This window comes from Spermophilus citellus (assembly GCF_964194105.1).
Source record: "Spermophilus citellus genome assembly, chromosome: 4".
NCBI classification, from domain to species: domain Eukaryota; kingdom Metazoa; phylum Chordata; class Mammalia; order Rodentia; family Sciuridae; genus Spermophilus; species Spermophilus citellus.
In genome coordinates, this window is record NC_138185.1 from 224,619,662 (window position 1) to 224,643,316 (window position 23,655).

A 23,655-nucleotide genomic window follows, 5' to 3' on the forward strand; every position below is an offset into this window, starting at 1 on the left:
ATAAATCTGTTTGCTCTAAATGCAATGATTCAGGTGTGGAATGTAAATTGTTAATGTTTAATGAGAAACCCCCTGTAGGAAAAACAGTCAAGGAAGTTTTTGAGAAATTAAATTAAAATCTAGAGAAGAAAAATTAATATTAAGAAGACAGATTAGTGCTTGGTACTGGGCAACTTGTTCTTGTTCCTGTACACAATGATTTGTGCTCTTACTCTTGTTTGATTAAAATTAGTAGCCTCTCTTTTCAAGTTAACCACTTGCCATAACCGCTGCGCCGGTTCTAGTCAGTAAGTCAAGAAAGAATAGTCAAGGTATAGGCCGATAGTCTGTGACATTTCTTTTTTTTTTTTTTTTAAAGAGAGAGTGAGAGAGGAGAGAGAGAGAGAGAGAGAGAGAGAGAGAGAGAGAGAGAGAGAGAGAGAGAATTTTTTAATATTTATTTTTTAGTTCTCGGCGGACACAACATCTTTGTTGGTATGTGGTGCTGAGGATCGAACCTGGGTCGCACGCATGCCAGGCGAGCGCACTACCACTTGAGCCACATCTCCAGCCCTGTGACATTTCTAACTATTATTAAAAGCTAACTAAGCAGAAACAGCTCAAAGCAAAATGCGAACTGAAAGTAAAAATACTTGCTTATGCATAAGCCAAGAGACATTCGTCTTATCTAATTGTAGCTGCATAAAATTTTGTTTCTTTGAATAATGATTCCTGTTTTGTAACCACAAAATACTGTGAGCCTCCCAAAATGAAAAGTATATATGATTAACTTCACAGTAAAGAATCAGATGCAACACCTTCCCTCTTGTGTCTATGTTGTTTCTCTGCCGCCTTTCAGTGACTCCTCACCATCCGTTCGTCTCCTGAGACCCCCTGGACTCCAACAAGTTTCCAGAGAAAAGCACAGGCCTGCAGGCCCTGAGAGCAGCCACAGCCATCACACAGAGGGACTTACCAAAGTCACTGTCTCCGTGCCACAGCAAACGCACAGGCCTTCGACCCATTCTGTTTTGTGAGGAATGCAGGACAGATGGATTTGCCACTCTGTCTGGAAGCGCAGTGGTTTATCCCACAGCCACAGGACATCCCAGACAACTCCATGTCCTGGCAGATGGAGTCCTCTCCCATCACGTGATCTTTCAGTTCCCTGCTTGACAGTTCCCATGGTGTACGACTGTCGCTCTGGTCAAAGTGAGCTGCCCCTGGAATGCAGCCCTGGTGGTTTCCTAGGGATGCTGTAGCAAAGCACCCCAGAGCATGTGGCTGAAACATGAGAAATGGATTCTTCTCCAGGTGTGGAGCCTAGAAGTCTGCAGGGTTGGTTCCCACAGGAGTCCAGAGGGAGAATCTGCTCCAAGCCTCTCTCCTGGGTCCCGGCCACCCTTGGTGTACCTTGGCTTACAGATGCATCTCTCCAAGCTCACGGTGTATTCATGGATCTGGGTCCATATTTCCCTCTCCTGAGAAGAATATTGGTCACTGAATGTAGAGCTAACCCTGATCCAGACTGATCTCAACTCAGTGACATCTGCAAGGACCCTGTTTCCACATAAGGTCACGTTCACAGATACAGGGCTCAGGTCTTTTGGAGGAATACAATTCAACCCATCGTAGGCATCCCCCAAATCTCCAGATATCCCTCAAGACCTTTGTATTTGTGTCACTTCTTTTCAAAGTCTTGAAGAAATGCATCCTGGTTGCCATTCCAACTATGGATGGAGAAAAACTAGGGAGCCTGGGATGGATCCCACCAGGGACTGATGGGTACGTGACGTCAATGTGCTTAGTGCACATCTTTAATTTCACAGAAGTAACCCATGGGGGGTTCTACAAATCAGTTTTGCTGTGTTTGCTTGGTCACCAAGGAGCATATCTTTTTTATATATATTTATTTTTTAGTTGTAGATGGACACAATACCTTCATTTTTATTTATTTACTTTTATGTGCTGCTGAGGATCTAACACAGGGCCTCGTGTGCGTGCTAAGCAAGCACTCTACCGCTGAGCCACAGCCACAGCCCACAAGGAGCGTATCTTATTAGGCTCTGTTCTCTTAGACTCACCCTGTAATTTGCCTTGGGGATGGAAGTACCCTGTTCATTGACTCATGCCCCAAATAGCTCTTGCACTCCCAAATAGCTCTTGCCCTTGTGGAACTGCGTTCTAGTTGCGGGACAGAGATCATGAACTAAAAACCCAAGTATGTGTACTTCAAAGAAAGGAGCTGGGAATAAAAACAGAGCCAGGCAAGGGGGGCATGGTGGGGGTGCTATTTTGGAGAAGGTGTTCAAACAGGCCTCCTCTCCCTCAGGGGGACTTCAGCAGAGGCCTGAGCGTGGGTTGAGGTGGGAGGAGTGAGCCACCGAAGATCCTGGAAGAAAAACATTCCAGAAAGAGAAAGAGGAAAAACATTAGGCTAAGGCATGGCTGGTGTGACCCAGGAACAACGCAGAGGTGAGCAGGCTCCAGGGTGGTTTTCCCCAGGTGAGAGGAGAAGCCACAGGAGCATTTGGACATAGAAGAGATGACTTTGACTTACCTTATGAAGACCAGTCCCTCTGCTGTGGAGAACAGCCTGCAGGCAGCTCAGGCAGCAGTCCTGGGGGGCAGGTGGGGTTTGGAGCTCACGAGGCAGCAGGGCAGGTGGGAGAGGCAGGATTTCAGAGGTACTTGGGAGAGCCGAGAGTTTGCCGGTGCACCAGATGGGCACGTGGAGGAAGGCGAGGCATCAAGGGTGGACAGGGGCAGTGTGTCCTGCCAGGGGAGCTCTGGAGGAGGAAGGGCTGTGAGAGGGATCAGAGTTCCATTCTGGACAGAGAATAGATGGGACAAATAGAAATCAAATATCAAGATGGTAGGCTTAAACACCACCCATATCCATGATCAACCCCCAAAGGCAGAAATCATCAGATTTTTTTTTTTAAAGAGAGAGTGAGAGAGGAGAGAGAGAGAGAGAGAGAGAGAGAGAGAGAGAGAGAATTTTTAATATTTATTTTTTAGTTTTCAGCGGACACAAACATCTTTGTTGGTATGTGGTGCTGAGGATCGAACCCGGGCCGCACGCATGCAAGGCGAGCGCGCTACCGCTTGAGCCACATCCCCAGCCCTCATCAGATTTTTTTAAAGCAAAAACTAACAATATGCTGCCACCCAGAAACCTACTTTATTTTTTTTTTTTAATATTTATTTCTTTAGTTTTTAGGTGGACACAGTATCTTTATTTCACATTTATGTGGTGCTGAGAACCGAACCCAGTGCCTCACGCACGCTAGGTGAGTGCACTACCACTTGAGCCACATCCCCAGCCCCAGAAACCTACTTTAAATAAAAAGACACAGAGAGGTTAACAGGAAAGAATGGAAGAAGCGATACCACACTAACACCAAACAAGAGAGACTTAGAGTGGCTGTGTTAAAATCAGACAGTAGAATTTAGAGCAAACAATATTACCAGAAACAGAGACATTTCAAATAAAAAAGGTGTCGATTCAGGAAGGGACACAGGCATGCTGTATGTGTATGTACCTACCACCAGGGCTTCCAAACAGCAAAAACTGATTGCACTACAAGGAGAGAGAAATCCACAGCTTCAACCAGACTTTAGCACGCCTCTCTCAATAACTGACAGAATGAGTACACAGAAAATCAATAAGAACACAGATTTGAACCACACCTCCAACTGACATGACCCAACCGGCATTTTCTAGAACACTCCAGCTAACCACATAGAACAGTCTGCTAGGTTGGAATAGGGGGGTGCAGCTTGTTGACGTCTGCTGCTGGGGACAGCCCGGCCAAGGATGGTTGGCAGAAGGCAAAGCAGATGAGGACCAAGCCTTGGGCCACTCCAACCTTCGGCGGGGGGGGGGGGGGGGGGGGGGGGGGGGGGGCTCCAGCAAAGAGACTAGAAGGAACCGGAGAGGGTGGCTGCTGAAATAAGTGAAGGAGGGATGCAGAGAGGGAGCGAGGGCCCACTGTGTCAGGGCCGACAGCACATCAAGCAAGAAGAGGACTCTCAGTCTCAGACGCTGGGCCTGCCCAGGTGGAGGCTGGCTGACATGGGCCAGAGCACTTGCTGGGAATGTCTGGGTGGAGGGAGGAGACTGGACAGCGGAGCGGGAGGTAGTAGCCGTGTACACTTATTTCTGAGGAGTTTGTGGAAAGGACAGCAAAGAGATGGTGTGGATATGGCAGGGTTTCCCTTCTCTTTAAAAGAAGGGATGTGTCAGTGCAGGGTGGGAGCTGGGAGGGAGAAAGAGCATCCTGAGAGGGGATGGGGTCCTGAGCAGCCTGGAGCAGAGGTCTTGGCTAGGGACACAGTTTTTGATAAGAAAAAGCACTGGATGCCCCTGGGAGGGACCAGAGTAGCACCAGGGACTTCAGAGGGCTAGCAGAGTCACACTTAATCCAGTAGTCAGGAGACCCCATCAGCTGCCTGCCCAGTTAGAGAAAAGCTTTAGCAGTAACTTCTCACTTGGGATGTGGGTAGAAACACAAGCTGGCAGTCCCTTTTGGTCACTGTCCTTACTCACTCTGCGATCCTGGACAAGTGACCCAGACACCCTTGAGAAGGTGAGTCTGGAACCTCCACCCACATGGATGGGCAGCAGGTTGGGAAGCCAGGCCTCCTCCCAAGCAAGAGGGCCCTCCAATCCTCCTGTGCACCACCAGAGGGCGCCAGCGACCCGTTCTGACCCTGCACCCTCTCCTCACCCCATAACCTGCGGGTTACCCCAAGGCTTACTTGACAAATAGCCCAGACAGAAAAGGGGGTGGGTCCTGGAAAGAAGCCTCATCAGAAGCGTCCTGTAACCCTGTGGAGCTCTGGCTTAGCCCTCTAGCTGTGCCCTGGTCAAAGGCTGTGGCCTGCCTTGAAGTGGCAAGGAATGTCAAACCCATAAGTACTCTGTTGCTTTCACCACCAGCACTCATTCCTGGGGCCCTGGGGTAAGATGCTGGTTTCACACCCAGTAACCAGTGCCCACTCTGGGCCACACCCAGCTGGTGCTGATAATTCTGAGCTTAGAGGACCTCTCTCTGCTCCCAGAACTGGGGTTGAATTAGCCCGTGGAATGAATGAGGGTTCAATGTGGAATTATGAGGGAGAGGAGGGGATTTCCATCAAGGAGCCTGAAGATGTGGTTCAGGGAGTTCCACCAAAGGGTTCTGGGCTGTCCACGGGTTATGTGAGGCAAGAATGGGGATGAGGCTGCCACCAGCCAGAACTTGAGAAGCCATTGTTGTTGTTGTTGTTATTATTATTATTATTATTATTATTGGCACTAGGGATTGAATGCAGGGGTACTTTACCACTGAGCCACATCTCCAGTCCTTTTTAAATTTTATTTTGAGACAGGGTCTTGCTTAGCTTCTTAGGGCTTCATTAAATTGCTGAGTGATCTTGCAATCCTCCCTCAGCCTCCCAAGTCAGGGATTACAGGCCTGTGCCACCATGCGTGGTACCCACATAATATTTTAAAGAGAGGTAGGATGTGGGTATGCTTTCATCTGTGCAGACCACACATCACCAATTTATAATAAATACAAGCAGCTACTATCATCCTACACTGACTTAGAAAGACCTCTCTCCAGCACTTCCTGACAATTGAGAGTAGGTTCTACCATTGACAGGTGAAAGCAGAGATATTAAAACACAGAAATGCATGGGAGAAGCAGGTGGGTAGATCTCCCACCTTGGATCAGCTCAGGGTGTGATCAGGCCTATGGCAGGAGGCAGAAGGGGCCCCATGAGAGCTTCCTCTCACCCTCAGCACCGGTGCAGTCTGGCCAGCCTCTGGCATAATGCACATGGAATGTCAGCACTCTGTGTAGAAAGCCCCTGATCACAACTGACCTTCTTCTTTTTACATATTAAATACAACAAACACAGCAAGGACATTTGGTTCATTTATAAATCCTTGTAGATGGATTACTCAGTTTTCTGATTTTCATCCTCTTAGAAATAATAAATGATTTTAGTTTTGAGCCCATCGTGCAGGACTGGGAATTTGGAGCCCATTATCTGTATCCTTGGCTCAGAGCCAGGTTGCAGATATTTGAGTCCCTTGGCTGCCTGAGTGTCTCCCATGCTGGTGCTGACTCACGGTGCAGCCAGTATGCAGTCTCTTTATCTTCCAGGTCTCTGCGGATTTCTGTGTCTCAGATGGTGACCTGCCTCTTCATCCCAGTTCCTAGCCCTAAAGGACATATGGAAGGAAACTCTTAGCACAGTGCCTAGCATGGAATGAGCACTCAGTATCAGCTATTGGTCGTGTGTTGTTGTCATTCATTACTATTATGACCATAACACAAACTTGTTGCTGTTGTTCTATTTTTTCCTCCTAAAAGATATTTAGAACTGTGTGGGCATATCATACAAGGGTGGGTTGATGAAGGGCAGGACGATGGGATACCAATCTGTTATTTATTTCATAAACTCCTTAAAGATAAGAACCATCTGATTAGCCTCTGTGTTCCAGCAGTCTCTGGGGCCTGGCACCAGGTAATTGTGCAAGGAATAAGCATATTGTAGGTTTTGCAGTTTTCCAAAGATGATTTGGGACAATAGAATCATACCATCATCAGTTCACCAATCAGGATTCAGCTCTCTGACTCTGTACTTTGATATAAAAAATGCCTTTGGCTTCCTTCCCTCTGTTCAACTGAAAAAGCAAGTTATGAGTTTGAACTTTCTAAGGCCAATTACTACCTCCTTAGAAGGAACTGCCATCTCTAAACCACAAATGAGGGCCGCCTGGATTCTGGCCCTTACGTGGTTGTGGTGTAGGGGAGGTTGGGGTGGGACAGAACAAGGGGAACCTTAGCCAGCAAGCATCCCAGCCCTTGCTTTCTACTGTCCCAAATGCCGAAGCCCACGGAAGGGCAGTGCCAGTTCAGGGCTGCTACGGGGGGGGGGGGGGGGGGGCATCACTACTATAAGCACATATCCTCATATAGGCGGCACCCCTCTCGGTCCTCGCAGCATCCTTGCCTGGGGGGAGGCCTGATTTGGTCTTTGGGAGCCAGGTCCCTTCAGAGTCTGTGTCCACGTGTCATTCCTGGCTTAATTTCACACTGCCCTGCAGTAAATGCCCCAGCCACAGCCTTCAGGCCTCTCCGTCCTGGTAGAGGCCCATTACTCCACTGGAATGTCCCCTTCTACCAAGCAGTGCGACCACCGGCACGGCCCCCCATCCCTCCCCCTCTGAAAAAACTCTCATGTACCTCCGTATACATAAGGTACGTAAGCATATGTAGGGCGACATGGACCAGGCCTACATTGCAGCACTTAATGTGCACTCATTTCTTCACTCGCTAGGAGCTTAAAACAAAGCCCGGCACAAGCTGAGCGCCTGTTAAATCTGGGTTCTCATCCACACATCATTCGTTAGCTATTTGTGGCGTTCTCGGGATGTGTGCTATTCGCTGCGTCCACCGTCCACCGTCCACCGCAGTGAACAAGGCAGACGCGGTTCGGTAGCACGCCACTTTCACCCCGAGGCCGAGCCAGGTCTGCATCAGCAGGGCTGACAGTGAGGAGACTCGGGCCCCGCCCAGCGCCGGGACTACAAGTTCCAGAAGGCCGCGCGGCGGCGACGCCAGGCACCCAGCGCATGCGCGGCGTCGTGACGCCAGCCGCGAGCGGGCGCCGGTGGCTGCGGCGGCTGCGGCCGGCGGGCGGGGCGGGGCCGGCGGGCGGCGGCTGCCTAAAGGGCGGAGCCGGCGCCACTCACCCCAGTCGGCCGTGGGCTAGCGGACGGTGCGACTTCCGGCGCCCGTTTCTCTCTCTCTCGTTCGCTCCTGTCTCTCGCCGGGTCGCGGACACCTTCTCAGCGCTGCTTGCGGGTCCCGAGCGCGGCGCCATGTCGGAGCCCGGGGGCGGCGGTGGCGAGGACGGCTCTGCCGGCCTGGAGGTGTCGGCCGTGCAGAACGTGGCCGACGTGTCGGTGCTGCAGAAGCACCTGCGCAAGCTGGTGCCGCTGCTGCTGGAGGATGGCGGCGAGGCGCCCGCCGCGCTCGAGGCGGCGCTGGAGGAGAAGAGTGCCCTGGAGCAGATGCGCAAGTTCCTGTCGGACCCGCAGGTCCACACGGTCTTGGTAGAGCGCTCCACCCTCAAAGGTGCGGGGCCCGGCGCCAGGGCCCAGCGTAGGGCAGGGGCGGCCCGCGGGAGGGACAAGCCCCCCACGCCCGCTGACACCACTCAGGATGGGACGAACCCCCCACACTCCGGACACCACTGGGGATGGGAGGAGTCCCCCACGCCCCAGACTCCCCCCTGGAGGGACGAGCCCCCCACTCCTCAGACGCCCCGTGGGATGGGAGCCCCCCACATTCCAGACACCTCTGGGGATGTGAGGAGCTCCAAACGCCCCCGGGAGGGACGAGCCCCCCACTCCCCAGATGCCCGGCGGGATGGGAGGAGCCCCCCACCTTCCGGACACCACAGGGGATGGAGGAGCCCTCCACGCCCCAGATGCCCCCGGGAGGGAGGAGCCTCCCATATTCCGGACGCCACTGGGGATGGGAGGAGTCCCCCATGCCCCAGACGCCCCCCTCCCCCGAGGGACGAGCCCCCCACGCCCCAGACGCCCCGCAGAGGCCGGCGCTGCTTCACTCCTTGCCCGGGCTGTAGCCCCGCGGGGTGCCCGCGTCCTGGTTAAGGGAAGGGATCAGGGTGCCCCTGTCTTGCCATCACTCAAACAATGGGGTCGCTTTGTGTGCTCGGGCCTCTCAAGATGGCCGAGTTGGGTGGAGACAGCGGCTCCCTGGGCCGAGTGCGAGCGGAGGCCGCATCCCTGCCTCCAACGTCACATGAGCTTTTCAGTTTCGATTAGCGACCAGGCCTAGGCGGCTTCGGGAGGGAGCAGACCCAGGAGCAAACCTGGGAGCCGTGGCAGCTGGATTGTGGTTGAGGTCGTGGTGGGTCAGAGGTAGCCTAGGCAAGAAGGCATTTGAGGCCTCCCCTGCAGGACCCAGAGGCCGAGGCTCACAGGATGACAGTACCAGCAGGGTGCCTGCGGTGCATCTCTGCTGGAGGGCGGATGCTCACTGGGTGCTGAATGGATATATCTCTCCATTTACGCGTGAGAAAACCGAATCTCCAGTTACATGACTGGCCCAAGGTCAGCACCTAATTCTTGTCCTTAGCCTGGACTCATCATATCAGTTTCCAGTCCATCGCTTCACTAATTAAGCCTACAATTTGTGCAGTGCTTACATGATTCTAATGATAAGCCTGTAATATTTAAGTCTGATTTTACAGGTTAAAAGAAAGAGATTGGGAGAGGAGGCAAAAAGTTTGCATATTCCTGCAGTCTTCTCAAAAAGCACACCCACCTAGAGTTTGGAAATTGTCTGCGGGGGTTTCTTTGGGGGGGGGGGCGGATTTTTTTTTTTTTTTTTTTTTTTTTTGGTATCAGGGATTGAACCCAGGAGCATTTAACTTCTGAGCCACATCCTCAGCCCTTTTTATTTTGAGACAAGAGTCTCATCAAGTTGTTTAGGGCCTGGCTAAGTTGCTGAGGTTGATCTTGAGTTTGCAGTCTTCCTGCCTCAGTCTCCAGAGCAACTTCGATTACAGGCATGGGCTGCCATGCCTGCTTGGCCTACTTGTTGATTTTTTTAAAAAATGTATTTCGTTAGTTGTTGATGAACTTTATTTTATTTATCTGTATACAGTGCTGAGAATCGACCCCAGAGCTAGGCAAGTGCTCCACCACTGAGACACCACCCCAGCCCCTTTTTGTTGATTCTTTAAAAAACCACTTTGTAGTAGATGGAGAGCATATGAGACAAGCTCATGAATGGGTGTGGCACCAGCCATCTGCATCTGGGATCCCAGGGATGATATCCAAGTCAGTTTTAAGGTTAGCACCCAGAGACTGGAGATTGTCTGAAAATGTTTGCCAGCAAGTTTCTTGAAATTTCAAAAAGCTGTGGGTTGCTGGCCATAGAGAACCCAGGCTACCTGCCCTCTGTGCCTCACAAGCTTGATTCTTTTTGATAGTTTGTTTCTTTCAGAGGCTGTTCTTATTCAGAGATGCTTCTCTGCAGCCTTCTTTTGGGCCAGAGGTTCTGAGGGTATGAAAGAATAGTTTTCTTATATCCCTATAGAATGTTCAAAGCAAATAAGCTGTTTGAGCATGTTTAAAGCATTAATGTTGTCATGTTTGGGGTAATGTATTCCTGTATGTAAATCATGTGTCAGAGCACTTGCCTAGCATGCATGAAGCCCTGGGTTTCATGTCCAGCATCACAAAGAAAAGAAAACTCATCCACTCTTGACAAAAACCATGTTTCTCTCATACACATGAGATAAAAATCACCCGAATTCTTCTACCCCAATAGAACCACTGACTGCATTTTGGCCCATGTCTTTCTGGTCATTTTTCAAATAAATCTTAGTGGGGTTTTTTTAAAATTTTTTTTTTTTTCAGTTTTTGGTGGACACAACATCTTTATTTTATTTTTATGTGGTGCTAAGGATCAAACCCAGCACCCCATGCATGCCAGGTGAGCGTGTTACTGCTTGAGCCACATCCCCAGCCCTAAATCTTAGTTTTTTAAATTATTATATTTTGAGTAGTTTGACCATAGCTAACTCTTTATCATATTTTTATTGCACTCTTTTTTTTTTTAATATTTATTTTTCAGTTCTCGGCGGACACAACATCTTTGTTGGTATGTGGTGCTGAGGATCGAACCCGGGCCGCACGCATGCGAGGCTAACACGCTACCGCTTGAGCCACATCCCCAGCCCCTTTTATTGCACTCTTTATGTTTTAAAATCAGTGATTTTTTTTTAACCTTGGGTCATGATTTATTTTTATGAAAAAAAATTGCAAGTTTTTGCTCTTTGCTTCTAGAAAGATCATCAGTAGTTCTTTTTTTCAAACATCTTAGAATTAAACTTTGCTAAAATTATTGCAGGTGTGGGGGGCATATTTGAATTATGTACTTTTCTTCCGTTCAGCAAAGAACATCCAGTCATCCAAATCTTGGCTCCATAATGACTTGCACTTTTTAAAGTCAAGTCAGGAATGAGACTGTCTAAAATGGAAATGCTGCCTCAGTCCTGTGTTTTTAAAACTCTCTGAAGTATTTCTGGCAATTCAGCCTGTCTTTAGTTTCTTTTTCACTTACAAAAATCTAAGGAAAGATTTTAAAATTAATCCAAGTTTATTCTATAAGGCCTCATTGGTCTTATTAGCATCCATCTGGGCCACATAAGGAGAGTTTATTTTTTTGTTGTTGTTTGTTTTGGTGCTAGAGATTAAACTCGGGGCCCTGGACATTGTAAGTACACATTCTATCGCTAAGCTATACCCCAGCTCCTACACAAGGACAGTTAGATGAGTACAGACCCAGCACCCTTGCTAGCAGGGCTTTTTTAGGGGTAGTTTGTATGAGTTAATTTTGAAATTTGTATGGTTAGTCAAATATGTGCATCCAATAGTTGATTATAATGAAAGGATAGGCTTGCATTAATAGGGAAAACAAATCAGAATTATTTAAATGGAAAATCACCAGCCACCATAAAGTAGCATAATATATTTCATTAATGGGAGATTGCTTTTTCTATTTTATTTCCCTATTTTTTTTGGAAAAAGTTTCCAACATTTGTATTGAATATAGAAGCATTTTTATATGAAGCCAGATACATACATATGTATGTATATGTATGTGTGTGTGTATACAATTTTTAAGCTACCCTGGCTAGCTGTGAGCTTTTGTAAAATTCAGTCTTCTTCAAAATATATAAATGAAAGTTGTGAGTTAGCAGCTTATTTTACTTGTGAAAAATTGGAGAGTCAGGGGCTGGGGTTGTGGCTCAGAGGTATAGCACTTGCCTAGCACTGGGTTTGATTCTCAGCACCACATAAAAACAAATCAAAGTTAAATTCTTTAAAAAAAATTAGAGAGTCAGAAAGTTACAGCTTCTCATTTGAAAAAGGAAAGTCTGTCTGTAATTCTTAGTGTGAAGAAAATTATTTTCTCCATAATATACTTGTAAAATTGTGACCAAATAGGTATTCACACTTAGACATTTCTCATCATTAGTGCTGTTTTGAACCACTTTTTACCTGACATGCGTTTTTGGTTGGGTTTGTCTAGGAGGCTGGGTGGTGTCTGGTATGTTTTCCTGCACTCTGCAGCCTGCCAGCAGTCAGACCAGGCTCTGGTGCCTGGGGTGTGTGTGTGTTTCACTCAAGTATCTTAGATGTAGAACTTTGCCTTTATGACAGAAAATAGAGGCTGCCTTTCATGCTTGCTTATTTTAAGCTTGTAATCATAGTTTCTTCTGAGAGGTAATTTGGGGGTTTTGCCTCCTCTTTGTTATTACAGAGATGGCTAAGGACTGGAATGGTAACGGAAACTAGAGTATTTTATAATATCCAATTCATAGAGTGCAGAAAGCCTTATAGGAAATGGTTTTTATGGGTTTAATATTTATTTTTTTAGTTGTAGGTTTATTTATTTATTCTAAATATTCATTTTATTTATTTATTTATTCTAAATATTTATTTTTTAGTTATAGGTGCTGAGGATCAAACCTAGGGTCCCTACACAAGCTAGGTGAGCGCTTTACCACTAAGCCACAACCCCAGCCCAGATTTTGTGTTTGGTTTTTTTTTTTTTTTTTTAAGAGAGAATTTATTTATTTATTTATTTTAGTTCTCGGCGGACACAACATCTTTGTATGTGGTGCTGAGGATCGAACCCGGGCCGCACACATGCCAGGCGAGCGCGCTACCGCTTAAGCCACATCCCCAGCCCCATTGTGGTTTTTTTAAAGAATTTTTTTTTCTGAGGATTTAATTTTCACAAAGAATGAAGAAATTTAGCAAACTAATGACTAAAAAATACAGTTTAAGTGGACTGTCCTCTATCCAAAATGCTAGGGACCAGAATTGTTTCAGGTTTTGGATTTTTGCATCACTGATCTAAAATATGAAATTCTCCAAGATCTGAAGCTTTGTGAGGTTCCTGTCAGTGTTCAAAAAGTTCCAGGTTACAGATATTAGATTTTTTTTGTTGGGGGGCGGTAGTGGGGATTGAACTCGGGGGCACTCGACCACTGAGCCACATCCCTAGCTCTATTTTGTATTTTATTTAGAGACTGGGTCGCACTGAGTTGCTTAGCATCTTGCTTTTGCTGAGGCTGGCTTTGAACTTGCAACCCCCCTGTCTCAGTCTCCCGTGTGCCACTGTGCCTGGCCAGATACCAGATTTTCTAGTGGTAGATCACAGCATGTGTTTGCTTCTGGCCTTAGCTTCGCCCTCAGATGGTTAGTGCTGCAATGAATAAATTAATAGGAAATGTTTTCTATAAAACAGTAATGTAAAAGAAAAAAAAGAAAAAAAAAAAACAGTAATGTAGCACTGGGCAGGAGTCCCTTGGCTTGGGCTGTTCCTACCCTGTGCTCCTCACCCTTAGAAAACAAAGCAATCTGCAGCAAGGGAAATTTGAATGTGTAGTGTAACATAGTAAAGGAAATTTATGTGCAGCAAAGGGAAAACAGCAATCGCTTCTTTTTACAAAGTAAAGATGGCTGGGAATTGGTTATCAGCACCTCAGGGCATCAGGCTGGGAACAGCAAGGAAATGAGTTTGGTCCTTGTCTTTCCTAAAGGAGGAAACCAAAGAAACCCTCGAATTTTAAGACCCATCAGGGAGAATAATGTTTGAAGGAGTGTTCTGAAAACTAATCTCTGTGCAGTTCCTTGATAGCTATTAATATGGAAGTATTCATTTTAGTCTATTTTATATCAATTACTTCTTTTGAAATTGGTATTAAATTAAAAACACCAAGTCTTTAAGTTTCTTAAAAATTAGTAACTTAGTTTTTTAATTCCTTATTCTTCTTCCTTTCTGGAAATATTAAATGAAGCCCTCTTATGTCACACATATGGGGTTTAATTCTCCCTTCACACCTGTCTGGGGATGTTTTGATGGAAGTTTTCAAGTTGGGGGGAAAAAAAAAAGACTCTCTCACCAGGTTCTTAGCCTTGTGCCAGAGCACAAGGTTGTGGCAGTCATGTCTTCTCAGGAGGACCCAATGGAGGGCATGGAGGTGACAGAAAGCACCCTAGATAGTAGCAGGAAAACTAAAGTCATGAGGAAATCAAGAGGAGGACGGGTGTGGATGGTGATCGACCAGAGCACCAGGGACCAGAAGAAATGAATGACCTCTTTTGCTGGACGGAGAAGAGACTTGCTCTGTGACTGGGGGACAGTTAGGAGAAGAGCAAGGGTACCTCACCTGTGTGTGTTTGTCCCCCCCATCCCGGGGGGGGGGGACATTTAACCACTGAGCTATATCCCTAGCCCTTTTAAATTTTTTATCATGAGACAGGATCTCGCTACATTGCTTAGGTCCTCACCAAGTTGCTGAGGTTGGCCTCAAACTTGTGATCCCCCTGTATCAGCCTCCTGAGTCACTGGGATTGCAGGCATGTGCCATCGTGCCTGGCTTGCCTATTCTTTACCAGGAGTTTTCTCTTTATCCTTTTCTGACTGTGTCTGTACTATACTTTGTGAAAATATGCTTCTCTACTCAGGAGAGAGTATGATTCTTAAGGTAACTGAATTGTTACCTTTTTTATATTTCATTAAGCAAGACAATGTAATGATGTAAATCACTGGGTGTTCAAAATACAGTAAATTAGTCTTTCAATAGAAGTATACACAAATGAGTGCTAAATGTCACTTCAAATATCTCTAGGAAATCAGTAATCTTTCAGAAGGTAACCAGAATATCTGTAGGACTTCGTGGTGTGCAGCAGAGGAGCTTGTGGGCATCCTCTTCCTGAGCTGCTGTGCTACTTTGATTCTGTAACTATCCCATGGCAGTACAGTATGAGTTAACATAAACTGTATCCGGCATCAGGAACCTGATTCAGGCTTTGCTGAAACTCATATTACCTGACGAAACATGCAGATTGCATTTGTGTATATAAGTTTCTAACAGCATTGACCCTTTTTTGTTATTAGGAATTAACAATGAACAATTTTTTAAATGTTTCTACAAAAGTAAAATGTCACATTTTTATTACTTGGATGATTTAATAGTTTACAGAGAGGCAAAAAGGACACATTATAGCAATTTACCAAACAATGTCATAATAAATTCTCTAAGTAGGATTCAGATGTATTCATTTCATCTGTATTTAATAGGGCTATGTATAAAACCACTAGTCCACAGTGTGTTCTCTGACGGGTTCATAATGACTTCCATTAGGTGTCATCATCAGAAGTCAGTGTAAGGAAGCAGTAGGGAACGTCTGTTTGCCTTGTTGTAGTCCGAGGATGATGTCACTGGGTGTGCCTTCCGGAGCCACAGCAGCACTCTGCTGCATTGCAGTCTTCCTGTGCCCAGCTGGCATCTGCCAGGCTGCCTGACTCGCTGTTGCAGGGGATGGGGCCTTGTCCCAGACTCTAATGTGCCAGCAGCACTGTAGCTCTGGCCAGGGTGTATCTTTTCTTGTTGTGTAGATGATGCGCCTCTCCCTGAGGGGGAGAAAGGATTGAAAACTGGCATCATTTTTTTTAGTTGTGCCATTGAATGTTGCTTGAGTGTTATTTTAATGATACTTTTTTATATAAATCATAGAACAATATCCTGAAAAGTTCAGACAACTGAGGAAGAACATATTTTGTACCCCATCCCTCGACGGCTATTTGGTTTGGGGTTTCTCTGTGCTCTTTGTCACCTGCTGTGTCTTACTGAAGGCAGTCCTCATGTGTGACTGGTCTCAGGCCTCATGATTTCTCTTGTAGTACAGCTACATTTGAATGGTTAGAAAAACTGATGTGTGTAGGGTTTTTGAAACCGTGGTTTATATATATATTTTTTTAATTAAAAATGTTTTGGTGGTCTACAAGAATTTGGGGGGGCAGACGCAGGGTGAAAGGGCACTTAGAGGGCATGTTGGGCCTCTTGGCTTGCACTGGTTACAGCAGGACTCAATAGGGCAAGCTTGACCTGGCTGGTGGCACTTGGTGGCTGCAGTCTCCTCCACCTTCATGATCTGGGTGGAATGGGCACCTGTGCCTCAGTAGCTCTGGGTGGCATGTGGTCAAGTCTGGTATTCCTAGTCCACATTGCAAGTGCTGCTGTGGGTCACAGCACAGCCAGGGACCAAAGTTCTTTACCTATAAGAGACACTTCTCAAATACCTGTCCACAGCAAGTTTCTCCAAGACTTCGTTTTCTGTAGCTGAGAGGCAAGGTGCCAACAGTGAGACTTGGTGATGACGTGATGATATGCAAAGATTCTTCTGTGGGTGAGCAGTATCTGGGCTGGGCGGGCAGCATCCTACCACCTTGTATCTCAAATTGTGCTCAAGGCCTCTGTGGCACTCTGTCTGAACTCACCAAAAAGACGGTGGTCATGGGGCTGGGGTTATGCCTCAGCGGTAGAGCACTCGCCTCGCACATGCAAGGCCCTGGGTTTGATCCTCAACACCACATAAAAATAAATAAATAAAATAAAGTTATATTTTTAAAAAGTCAGGGAAAAAAAAGACAGTGGTCATTGAAAAACAGCTAGGTAGTACTTGACATGCTGGAATGTTCTGCCACCTACTCCTTCCTCCCTTTCATAAAATTATACCAAAACAATAATTTCAAAGAATTGTCTTCTTGAAAGATAGAGCTGTATATTGGGCTAAAGATGTAACTCAGGGGTTGAGTACTTGCCTGGCATGTGCAAGGCCCTGCGTTCAATTCCTGCAAACGCAGAAACAAACAAAAAAATTCCTAGATTGTGATTTTTGCTAACACTGATTTCATACAGTGTGTCATGAAAAGATAACTAGAATGTTTAGGTATCTTGTGATGCAAAAGTTTGGATTGTCTTCTTACAATTGTCTTATTGATTTCGATTTTGAGTTATTTAGAAAGTTGATTTACATGCATCTTGGGGCTGCTTTTACTGTTGATTTCAGAAAGCTTTGTAAAGTGACTCCTGCTTGTGCAGTGGAGGGGAGGGCTAGGTGAATTCCTTGCAAGCCCCTGGAGGGTTTCTTGACAGGGTGAAGGGCCTGCACTTTGGAATGACAGACCTCTGAATGCTCACTTTGGTGCTTTCCAGCCTAGGGTCTGTGAACCATTTAATTGGACTTCATTCCTGGAAAACAGGAATAACAACAGTCATGCCACACACTAGGGTACAGTGTATGATGTGTGTAAGTGCCTGTCACATAGTGAGTGCTGGGTAAACAACAGAGCAGAATATGCTCAGGGGATGGAGGTGGAGAGGGCCTTCTATATTTGGAGCACAGCGTTCGGGGCTCCTGGGCAGGGATAGTGAAAACTTGGCAGAAGCTGAGTGCAGCCGTACTGCCCTCAGGCAGCCCCTCCTGCCCTGTTGCTTTACCGGCACCTGCTGCCAATCCTTCCAGCCACCCAGGCAGGCCAGTACCACCTGGCATGTGCAGAGAAGGTAACTACTTACCTCCATGTGACATGGCAGGTCAGGGACTGAGTCAGGAGTCAGAAAATGGGTGGGAGGGGAAAATAGGTGGCACCGAGTCTTCAAGGATTTAAATGTCAGGTTAGGGGTGGGCTGCAGTAAAAACTCCCTAAGCAGTTGGTAAGAAATTGAAATGACATGAATTTGCTGTAATGTTTTTATGATTTGTAGAGGATGTTGGTGATGAAGGAGAAGAAGAAAAAGAATTTATTTCCTACAACATCAACATAGACATTCATTATGGAGTCAAGTCCAATAGGTAAGTAGTACAAATATACCATTACTTCAGATTATAGATTTATAATTGTAAATTAATGTAAATGTCCATCGACTCAGACAATCATTATTAAGAAAACTTTAAGACTTCTATTCTTTAAGCCAAGCACAGTGGCTCATGCCCGTAATCCCAGCAACTATAGAGGCTGAGGCAGGAATTCAAAGCCAGCCTCAGCAACTTAGGCCCTAAGCAACTTCGTGAGACCCTGTCTTTAAATTAAAAATTTATAAAAAGGATTGGGGATATGGCTCAGTGGTTAAACACTCCTGGGTTAAATCCCCAGTACCAAAAAATAAAAGAAAAAAAAAGACTTTTTTTTTTTTTTTTAGTTTTCGGTGGACACAACATCTTTATTTTATTTTTATGTGGTGCTGAGGATCCAACCTAGCACCCTGTGCATGCCAGGTGAGCGCGCTACTGCTTGAGCCACATCCCCAACCCCAAGACTTCGGTTTTTGATGTCAGTATCTTATCTTTGGTTTCATGTCATCAAATTATGGGGATTTCCAAGTCAATGTAAATTTTAAGATATTTTTTAATTGCAGTATCATGATAATTATGTTTTTGTTTGTTTGTTTGTTTGTAGATGGACAGCATACCTTTATTTTATTTGTTTATTTTTGTGGTACTGAGGATTGAACCCAGTGCCTTACATATGCTGGGCAAGCACTCTACCACTGAGCTACAGCCCCAGCTTTTTTTTTTTTTTTTTTTTTTTTTGATACCAGAGGTTGAACTCAGGGGCACTCAACCACTGAGCCACATCCCCAGCCCCCCGTGAGTTTTTTTTTTTTTTTTTTTTTTCCTGTATCAGGGATTGAAGTCAGGGGTTCTAGATCACTGAGCCACATCCCCAGCCCTGTTTTGTATTTTATTTAGAGACAGGATCTCACTTTAGTTCCTTAGGGCCTTGCTAAGTTGGTGAGGCTGGCTTTGAACTCACAATCCTCCTGCCTCAGCTTCCCAAATTGCTGGGATTATAGGTGTACACCACTGCACCTCACGATATTCATCTTAACGTTTGAGCTAAAATATACTTTACACATCTACTAATATTCTCAGATTATATCTGATTTTTTCATTATTATAAATAACTAGTAAACATTTTTATGTTCAGCTCTGATTCTTTCGGGGATAAATTCCTAAAGGTAGCATTATTAATTCAGATGCAAAGTAACGTTATTGTTTTTAATCCATATTACCAGATTTCCCACCTTCAAGAAAGATTGCTCCAATTTGCACTTTAATAAACAGATTCAAATTTAAATATGTAAATATTAATTTATTTTTCATTGGCTGTCTAAAGTTTTTTTAAAAATATTTTTTAGACATTGATGGACCTTTATTTTATTCATTTATTTTTATGTGGTGCTGAGGATCGAACCCTGTGCCTCACAAGTGCTAGGCAAGTGCTCTACACTGAGCCACAACCCCAGCCCTAAAGCTTTTTAAATTTTTTTAAATTAATTTCAAGATTATAGAAGAGTTGCATGGATAATAGATAGAATGTGACCTTTGTTTTGGTAGTGATAGGGATTAAATCCAGGGTGCTCTGCACTAAGCTACAGCCCCATTCCTTTTTATTTTTGATTTGGGGGCACGATCTTGCTAAGTTGCCCAGGCTGGTGTGAAATTTGTAATCCTTTCTCAGCCTCCAGAGTTGCAGGGATTATAGGCATGCACCACCACACCTGGACAGGGTGTATTTTTTAAGAACAAGCACATAGCCTTATCAAATGCAGGAAACACAGTATTATTCTCTAATTACAGGACAAGTTTAATAATGCCCCTTTTAATAATTCTCCCAACCAGAATCCAGTCTAGATCACCCTTTGCCATTGATTTTCTGTCTGTAAGCTTTAATCTGAGGTGGCCCTTCAGGTTTTCTGTGCCTTCATAAATTGAATTTTTTTTTAAGAGTTACAGACTCCCATAACTGGATTTGTCTGCTGCTTCCTCATGATTAGATTCAGAGTATACATTTTGGGCAGGAATACTGTTGTGACTTTGTTTCTTCCTAATGTGCCATAAAAGTAACTCGTTGGTCTTTTAGAGTAATATGAAGTATTATCTATAACGTACTGGCCAAGGCACTGAAGAGGTTTACAAGACCTTTTCAATTAACCATGAGCGCTTTGGAATGGAAGGTATAGCAGCATGTATGGTGTGGTATACAAAGAAGTAAACCCAGATGCTGTTTCCAGGAAGCTCATGGTCTTTGGGAGGGAGGTTGGCAGATGCTCAGCTAATTATAATACTTGGCAAAACATCATGGGAACATGGAGATTGGAGTTGGCTCCTGATTAGGGGAAGCCCATGAAGGAGGTCATGCCAGAATTGAGTTGAGTTACCTTGACTTTCAGCAGACGAGTTTAGGTTTATTAAGCAAAGACACCAAGCCCATGAGATTTAAGAACCAGATGCCTGGTTAGCTTTTGTCTTCGTGGGGTGTAGCACACATGTGGAGGTGGAGCTAGAGGACTCCCAGGGCCAGGTGAAGGGGAGCCTGGGCTGCCCCTTCAGCTTGTGGGCAGTTTGCTTGTTGAAGCTGATGCATGACTTGGTGCAGTGTGCAAGCAGTACAGCTGAGCTTGAGATCAGACCTGAGAGTGTGTGGGCTGGTAGCACAGCTGACAGGGGAGGTCGGCTGTAGGCCAAGATTGAGAATCCAGCTTGTGTGAGACAGCCTTTGCCTGGTTTCATGAGAACACCCTTAACCCCAACCCTGAACTACTAGTTCTCACTGGGTGGGTAAAGAAAGGCGGATGGGCAGTACGTTTCATTCTTAGAAAGCAGCAGTTCAGTATGATCTTACATGATTTTTAAGTTGAACAAGCAAATTAAGTTTTGATTTATATGCACACAAAGGCGGCAGTTATTAAGACAGATTAGGAATGAGACTCTTGTGCTGACTCCTCGCTCACTCTCTCCAGCCTGGCATTCATTAAACGCACCCCTGTGATCGACGCAGACAAGCCGGTGTCTTCTCAGTTGCGCGTGCTCACTCTCAGTGAAGACTCACCATATGAGACGCTACACTCCTTCATCAGCAACGCCGTGGCTCCGTTTTTTAAGTCCTATATCAGGGAGTCTGGCAAAGCAGACAGGTAAAGCCATTTCCCTCTGTGGTCTGTGTCGCATCCACTTCATGTGTAAACGTGGCAGTGTAGGAAATGATGTGAAACTCAGGCCTGGGAGGGGAAATCAACAGGATATAGCTCTTTTTCATTAATAAATGTGGTATTATTAATACCTGACAGACCTGAAATAGCAGGATCTCTGGAGACAAGTCATGCCCTAATTTTTTTAATGTTTCCTGTCTTATAGGGATGGTGATAAAATGGCTCCTTCAGTTGAGAAAAAGATTGCAGAACTTGAAATGGGACTCCTGCACTTACAGCAGAACATTGAGATTCCAGAAATCAGCCTTCCAATCCACCCAATTATTACAAATGTTGCAAAGCAGTGTTATGAACGTGGAGAAAAGCCCAAAGTTACAGATTTTGGAGATAAAGTTGAAGACCCAACTTTTCTCAATCAGTTACAATCTGGAGTTAACCGGTGGATCCGAGAAATTCAAAAAGTAAGAACCCGTTATTGAGACATATTGTGTAAAATGTGTTGCTCTTTAATACCTATGGGGGACTCTTCTGAGCTTTGTCAATAAGTGATCGGCTGGTGGTGGGGCCCCTCCTGCCTCTGGGCATGCTCAGTACAGGGTCAGCCCTGGTCTGGGTGGAGTGGTCAGATGCAGTTTGAACAGTTTAATGTTAACCCTGAGAAAGCTTTGATCTTGAGCAGGCTCATGCCTTTGACTTGAGGTATAAAAATTAAGTTGTAATGTGTTTCATTAATGATACTTTTCCTTCTCTGTTTAAATAGTGAGTACCCCTGAATGTTATTGTCTTAAAAGGTGACCAAACTTGATCGAGATCCTGCATCAGGAACAGCCTTACAGGAAATCAGTTTTTGGCTAAACTTGGAGCGTGCATTGTACCGCATCCAGGAGAAGCGGGAGAGCCCAGAAGTTCTCCTGACTCTGGATATCCTGAAGCACGGCAAGCGTTTCCACGCCACTGTCAGTTTTGACACAGACACAGGTGAAAACCACAATGATCTGATAAGTTGTTGGTCTGGTTTTGTGAGGTCTTTTATATGGTCATTTAGGTGAGAATGAATAAATGTATTGTGTTTGGTGCTGGGCATGGTACCTAGGGCTTCACTCATACCAGTCTCCAGTTCTACCACTGAGCTACACCTTCAACCCTGTACTCTTTTTCAGTTTTCCCTCTTGCATCCTGTCTCATCTTTCCCTCAGTTCCAGGAATTAAAATGGTTTTCCCACATACCTTCTTCCCTCCAGGGCTTTTGAGAACATGAAGCAGTCTCCAGGCACTAGTTCAGTGAGCCTGGAGTGTCCCTCCTGCTTCTCAGCTGCTTGCCTTCTTATATGGGTTGCACTTTTTTTTTGTATAAAGTCAGTTGTGCCTTTTATAATGGCAAAATGTTTAAACTGAGCAGAAGTTCCTTGCCCAGGGGGCTGTGGAAGAAGAGCCGTTGGTACTGCTTTCTCTTCCTCTTTTTACCTGCTGCCTTCCCCTCTGTCTTCTTCCCTGTTCTGAGTAGTCAAAGTAAATTTCACTTTCTGAGTATGGAACAGCGTGATTTTGCATTATACTGGGGACACAGATGTTTGAATGACCAGGTACTGTGAGGCATTTCTTTACAAGTCTATGTCCACAGATACTTACTAGACAAAGTCATGAACACAAGCAGGTGCAGTGATACACTCCTATAGTGTCAGAGGTTTGGGAGGCTGAATCAGGAAGATCCCAAGTTCAAGGCCAGCCTGGGCAACTTAGGCAAGACCAGGTCTTAAAATAAAAAATATAAAGGGCTGGAAAGTAGCTCAATGGTAAAGTGCCCCCAAGTTCAATCTCCAGAACCAAAAAATTAAAAAATTTGCTTTTCATGTTCCTCTCCCTAGCCCCCCGTAAAAGGTATGGTACCCACATTTTAAATGTTAGAGGAGATTCCAAGTAAAACCTTCTGGTTACGTTAGTCACATTGTGCACATTGTCTGGGCAGTCACTACCGCTGAAATGTGTACTTCAATTTTTTTTTTTTTAACACATGTGAAATTTTTATTTCTTTCTAAGTCTTATGCCAGGAAGAGAAGTCAGTAACACGCTCCCCTCGCCTGAGCCTTAGGAAATCTTAGTGTTTTCAAGGATGACAAAACTTTAGTTTCTCTAAACTTAATTGTAATTGGTAGAACATGTAGATAATATAGAATGCAAATAAAATCCACAAGGTAACTGCCCACAGTGTTTAGAGTGCATATGAGTTGATTTTACTCTTAAAAAAAGCAAACCCAGGGCCACACCAGGGTTACCCTGCTAACAGCATTCCTTTCTCAGATGTTAGGAGGTTTCTGTGTCACTGGACCCCATGCAACATCAGACCATTCCCTTGTAAGGGTACGTTTTCCTTTACTTAATATTACTTTATATGAAGACTTGTAACTGTTTATCTGTCAATCTAGGTCTAAAACAAGCTTTGGAAACAGTGAATGACTACAATCCTCTAATGAAAGATTTCCCTCTGAATGACTTACTGTCTGCCACTGAGCTGGACAAGATACGGCAGGCGCTTGTAGCCATTTTCACCCACTTGAGAAAGATCCGAAACACAAAATATCCCATTCAGAGGGCACTGCGTTTGGTAGAAGCAATTTCAAGAGACTTGAGTTCTCAGTTACTCAAAGTATTGGGCACTAGAAAATTGATGCATGTTGCTTATGAAGAATTTGAAAAAGTAAGTTTTATTATATTAGAAAACCAATCTTGGAGCAATGAGGTAAAAGCATGCTTTAATAATAAACTTCTTTTCCTGGATTCATG

General features: G+C 45.2%; 1 protein-coding gene and 1 long non-coding RNA gene across 3 annotated transcripts in view; one reads left to right on the plus strand and one right to left on the minus strand.

The window, feature by feature from the left end:
• Nucleotides 1-5,893: 5,893 nt before the first annotated feature.
• On the minus strand, nucleotides 5,894-7,545 carry LOC308648608. The gene is made up of 2 exons (XR_014021883.1): nucleotides 7,352-7,545; nucleotides 5,894-6,196 (listed from the first exon to the last, which is right to left on the minus strand). It is a non-coding gene; the product is annotated as an uncharacterized lncRNA (long non-coding RNA).
• A 126-nt stretch (nucleotides 7,546-7,671) lies between these two features.
• The window catches only part of DYNC1H1 (dynein cytoplasmic 1 heavy chain 1), a 65,459-nt gene continuing 49,475 nt past the window's right edge, over nucleotides 7,672-23,655 (plus strand). For both annotated transcript variants that reach the window (XM_081293423.1, XM_081293424.1), the window contains exons 1-6: nucleotides 7,672-8,117; nucleotides 17,647-17,734; nucleotides 20,686-20,859; nucleotides 21,080-21,335; nucleotides 21,666-21,852; nucleotides 23,298-23,569. In XM_081293423.1, coding sequence (XP_081149549.1) covers nucleotides 7,862-8,117; nucleotides 17,647-17,734; nucleotides 20,686-20,859; nucleotides 21,080-21,335; nucleotides 21,666-21,852; nucleotides 23,298-23,569 — 1,233 coding nt within the window. In that variant the 5' untranslated portion in view covers nucleotides 7,672-7,861. The remainder of the gene's footprint in view (nucleotides 8,118-17,646; nucleotides 17,735-20,685; nucleotides 20,860-21,079; nucleotides 21,336-21,665; nucleotides 21,853-23,297; nucleotides 23,570-23,655) is intronic.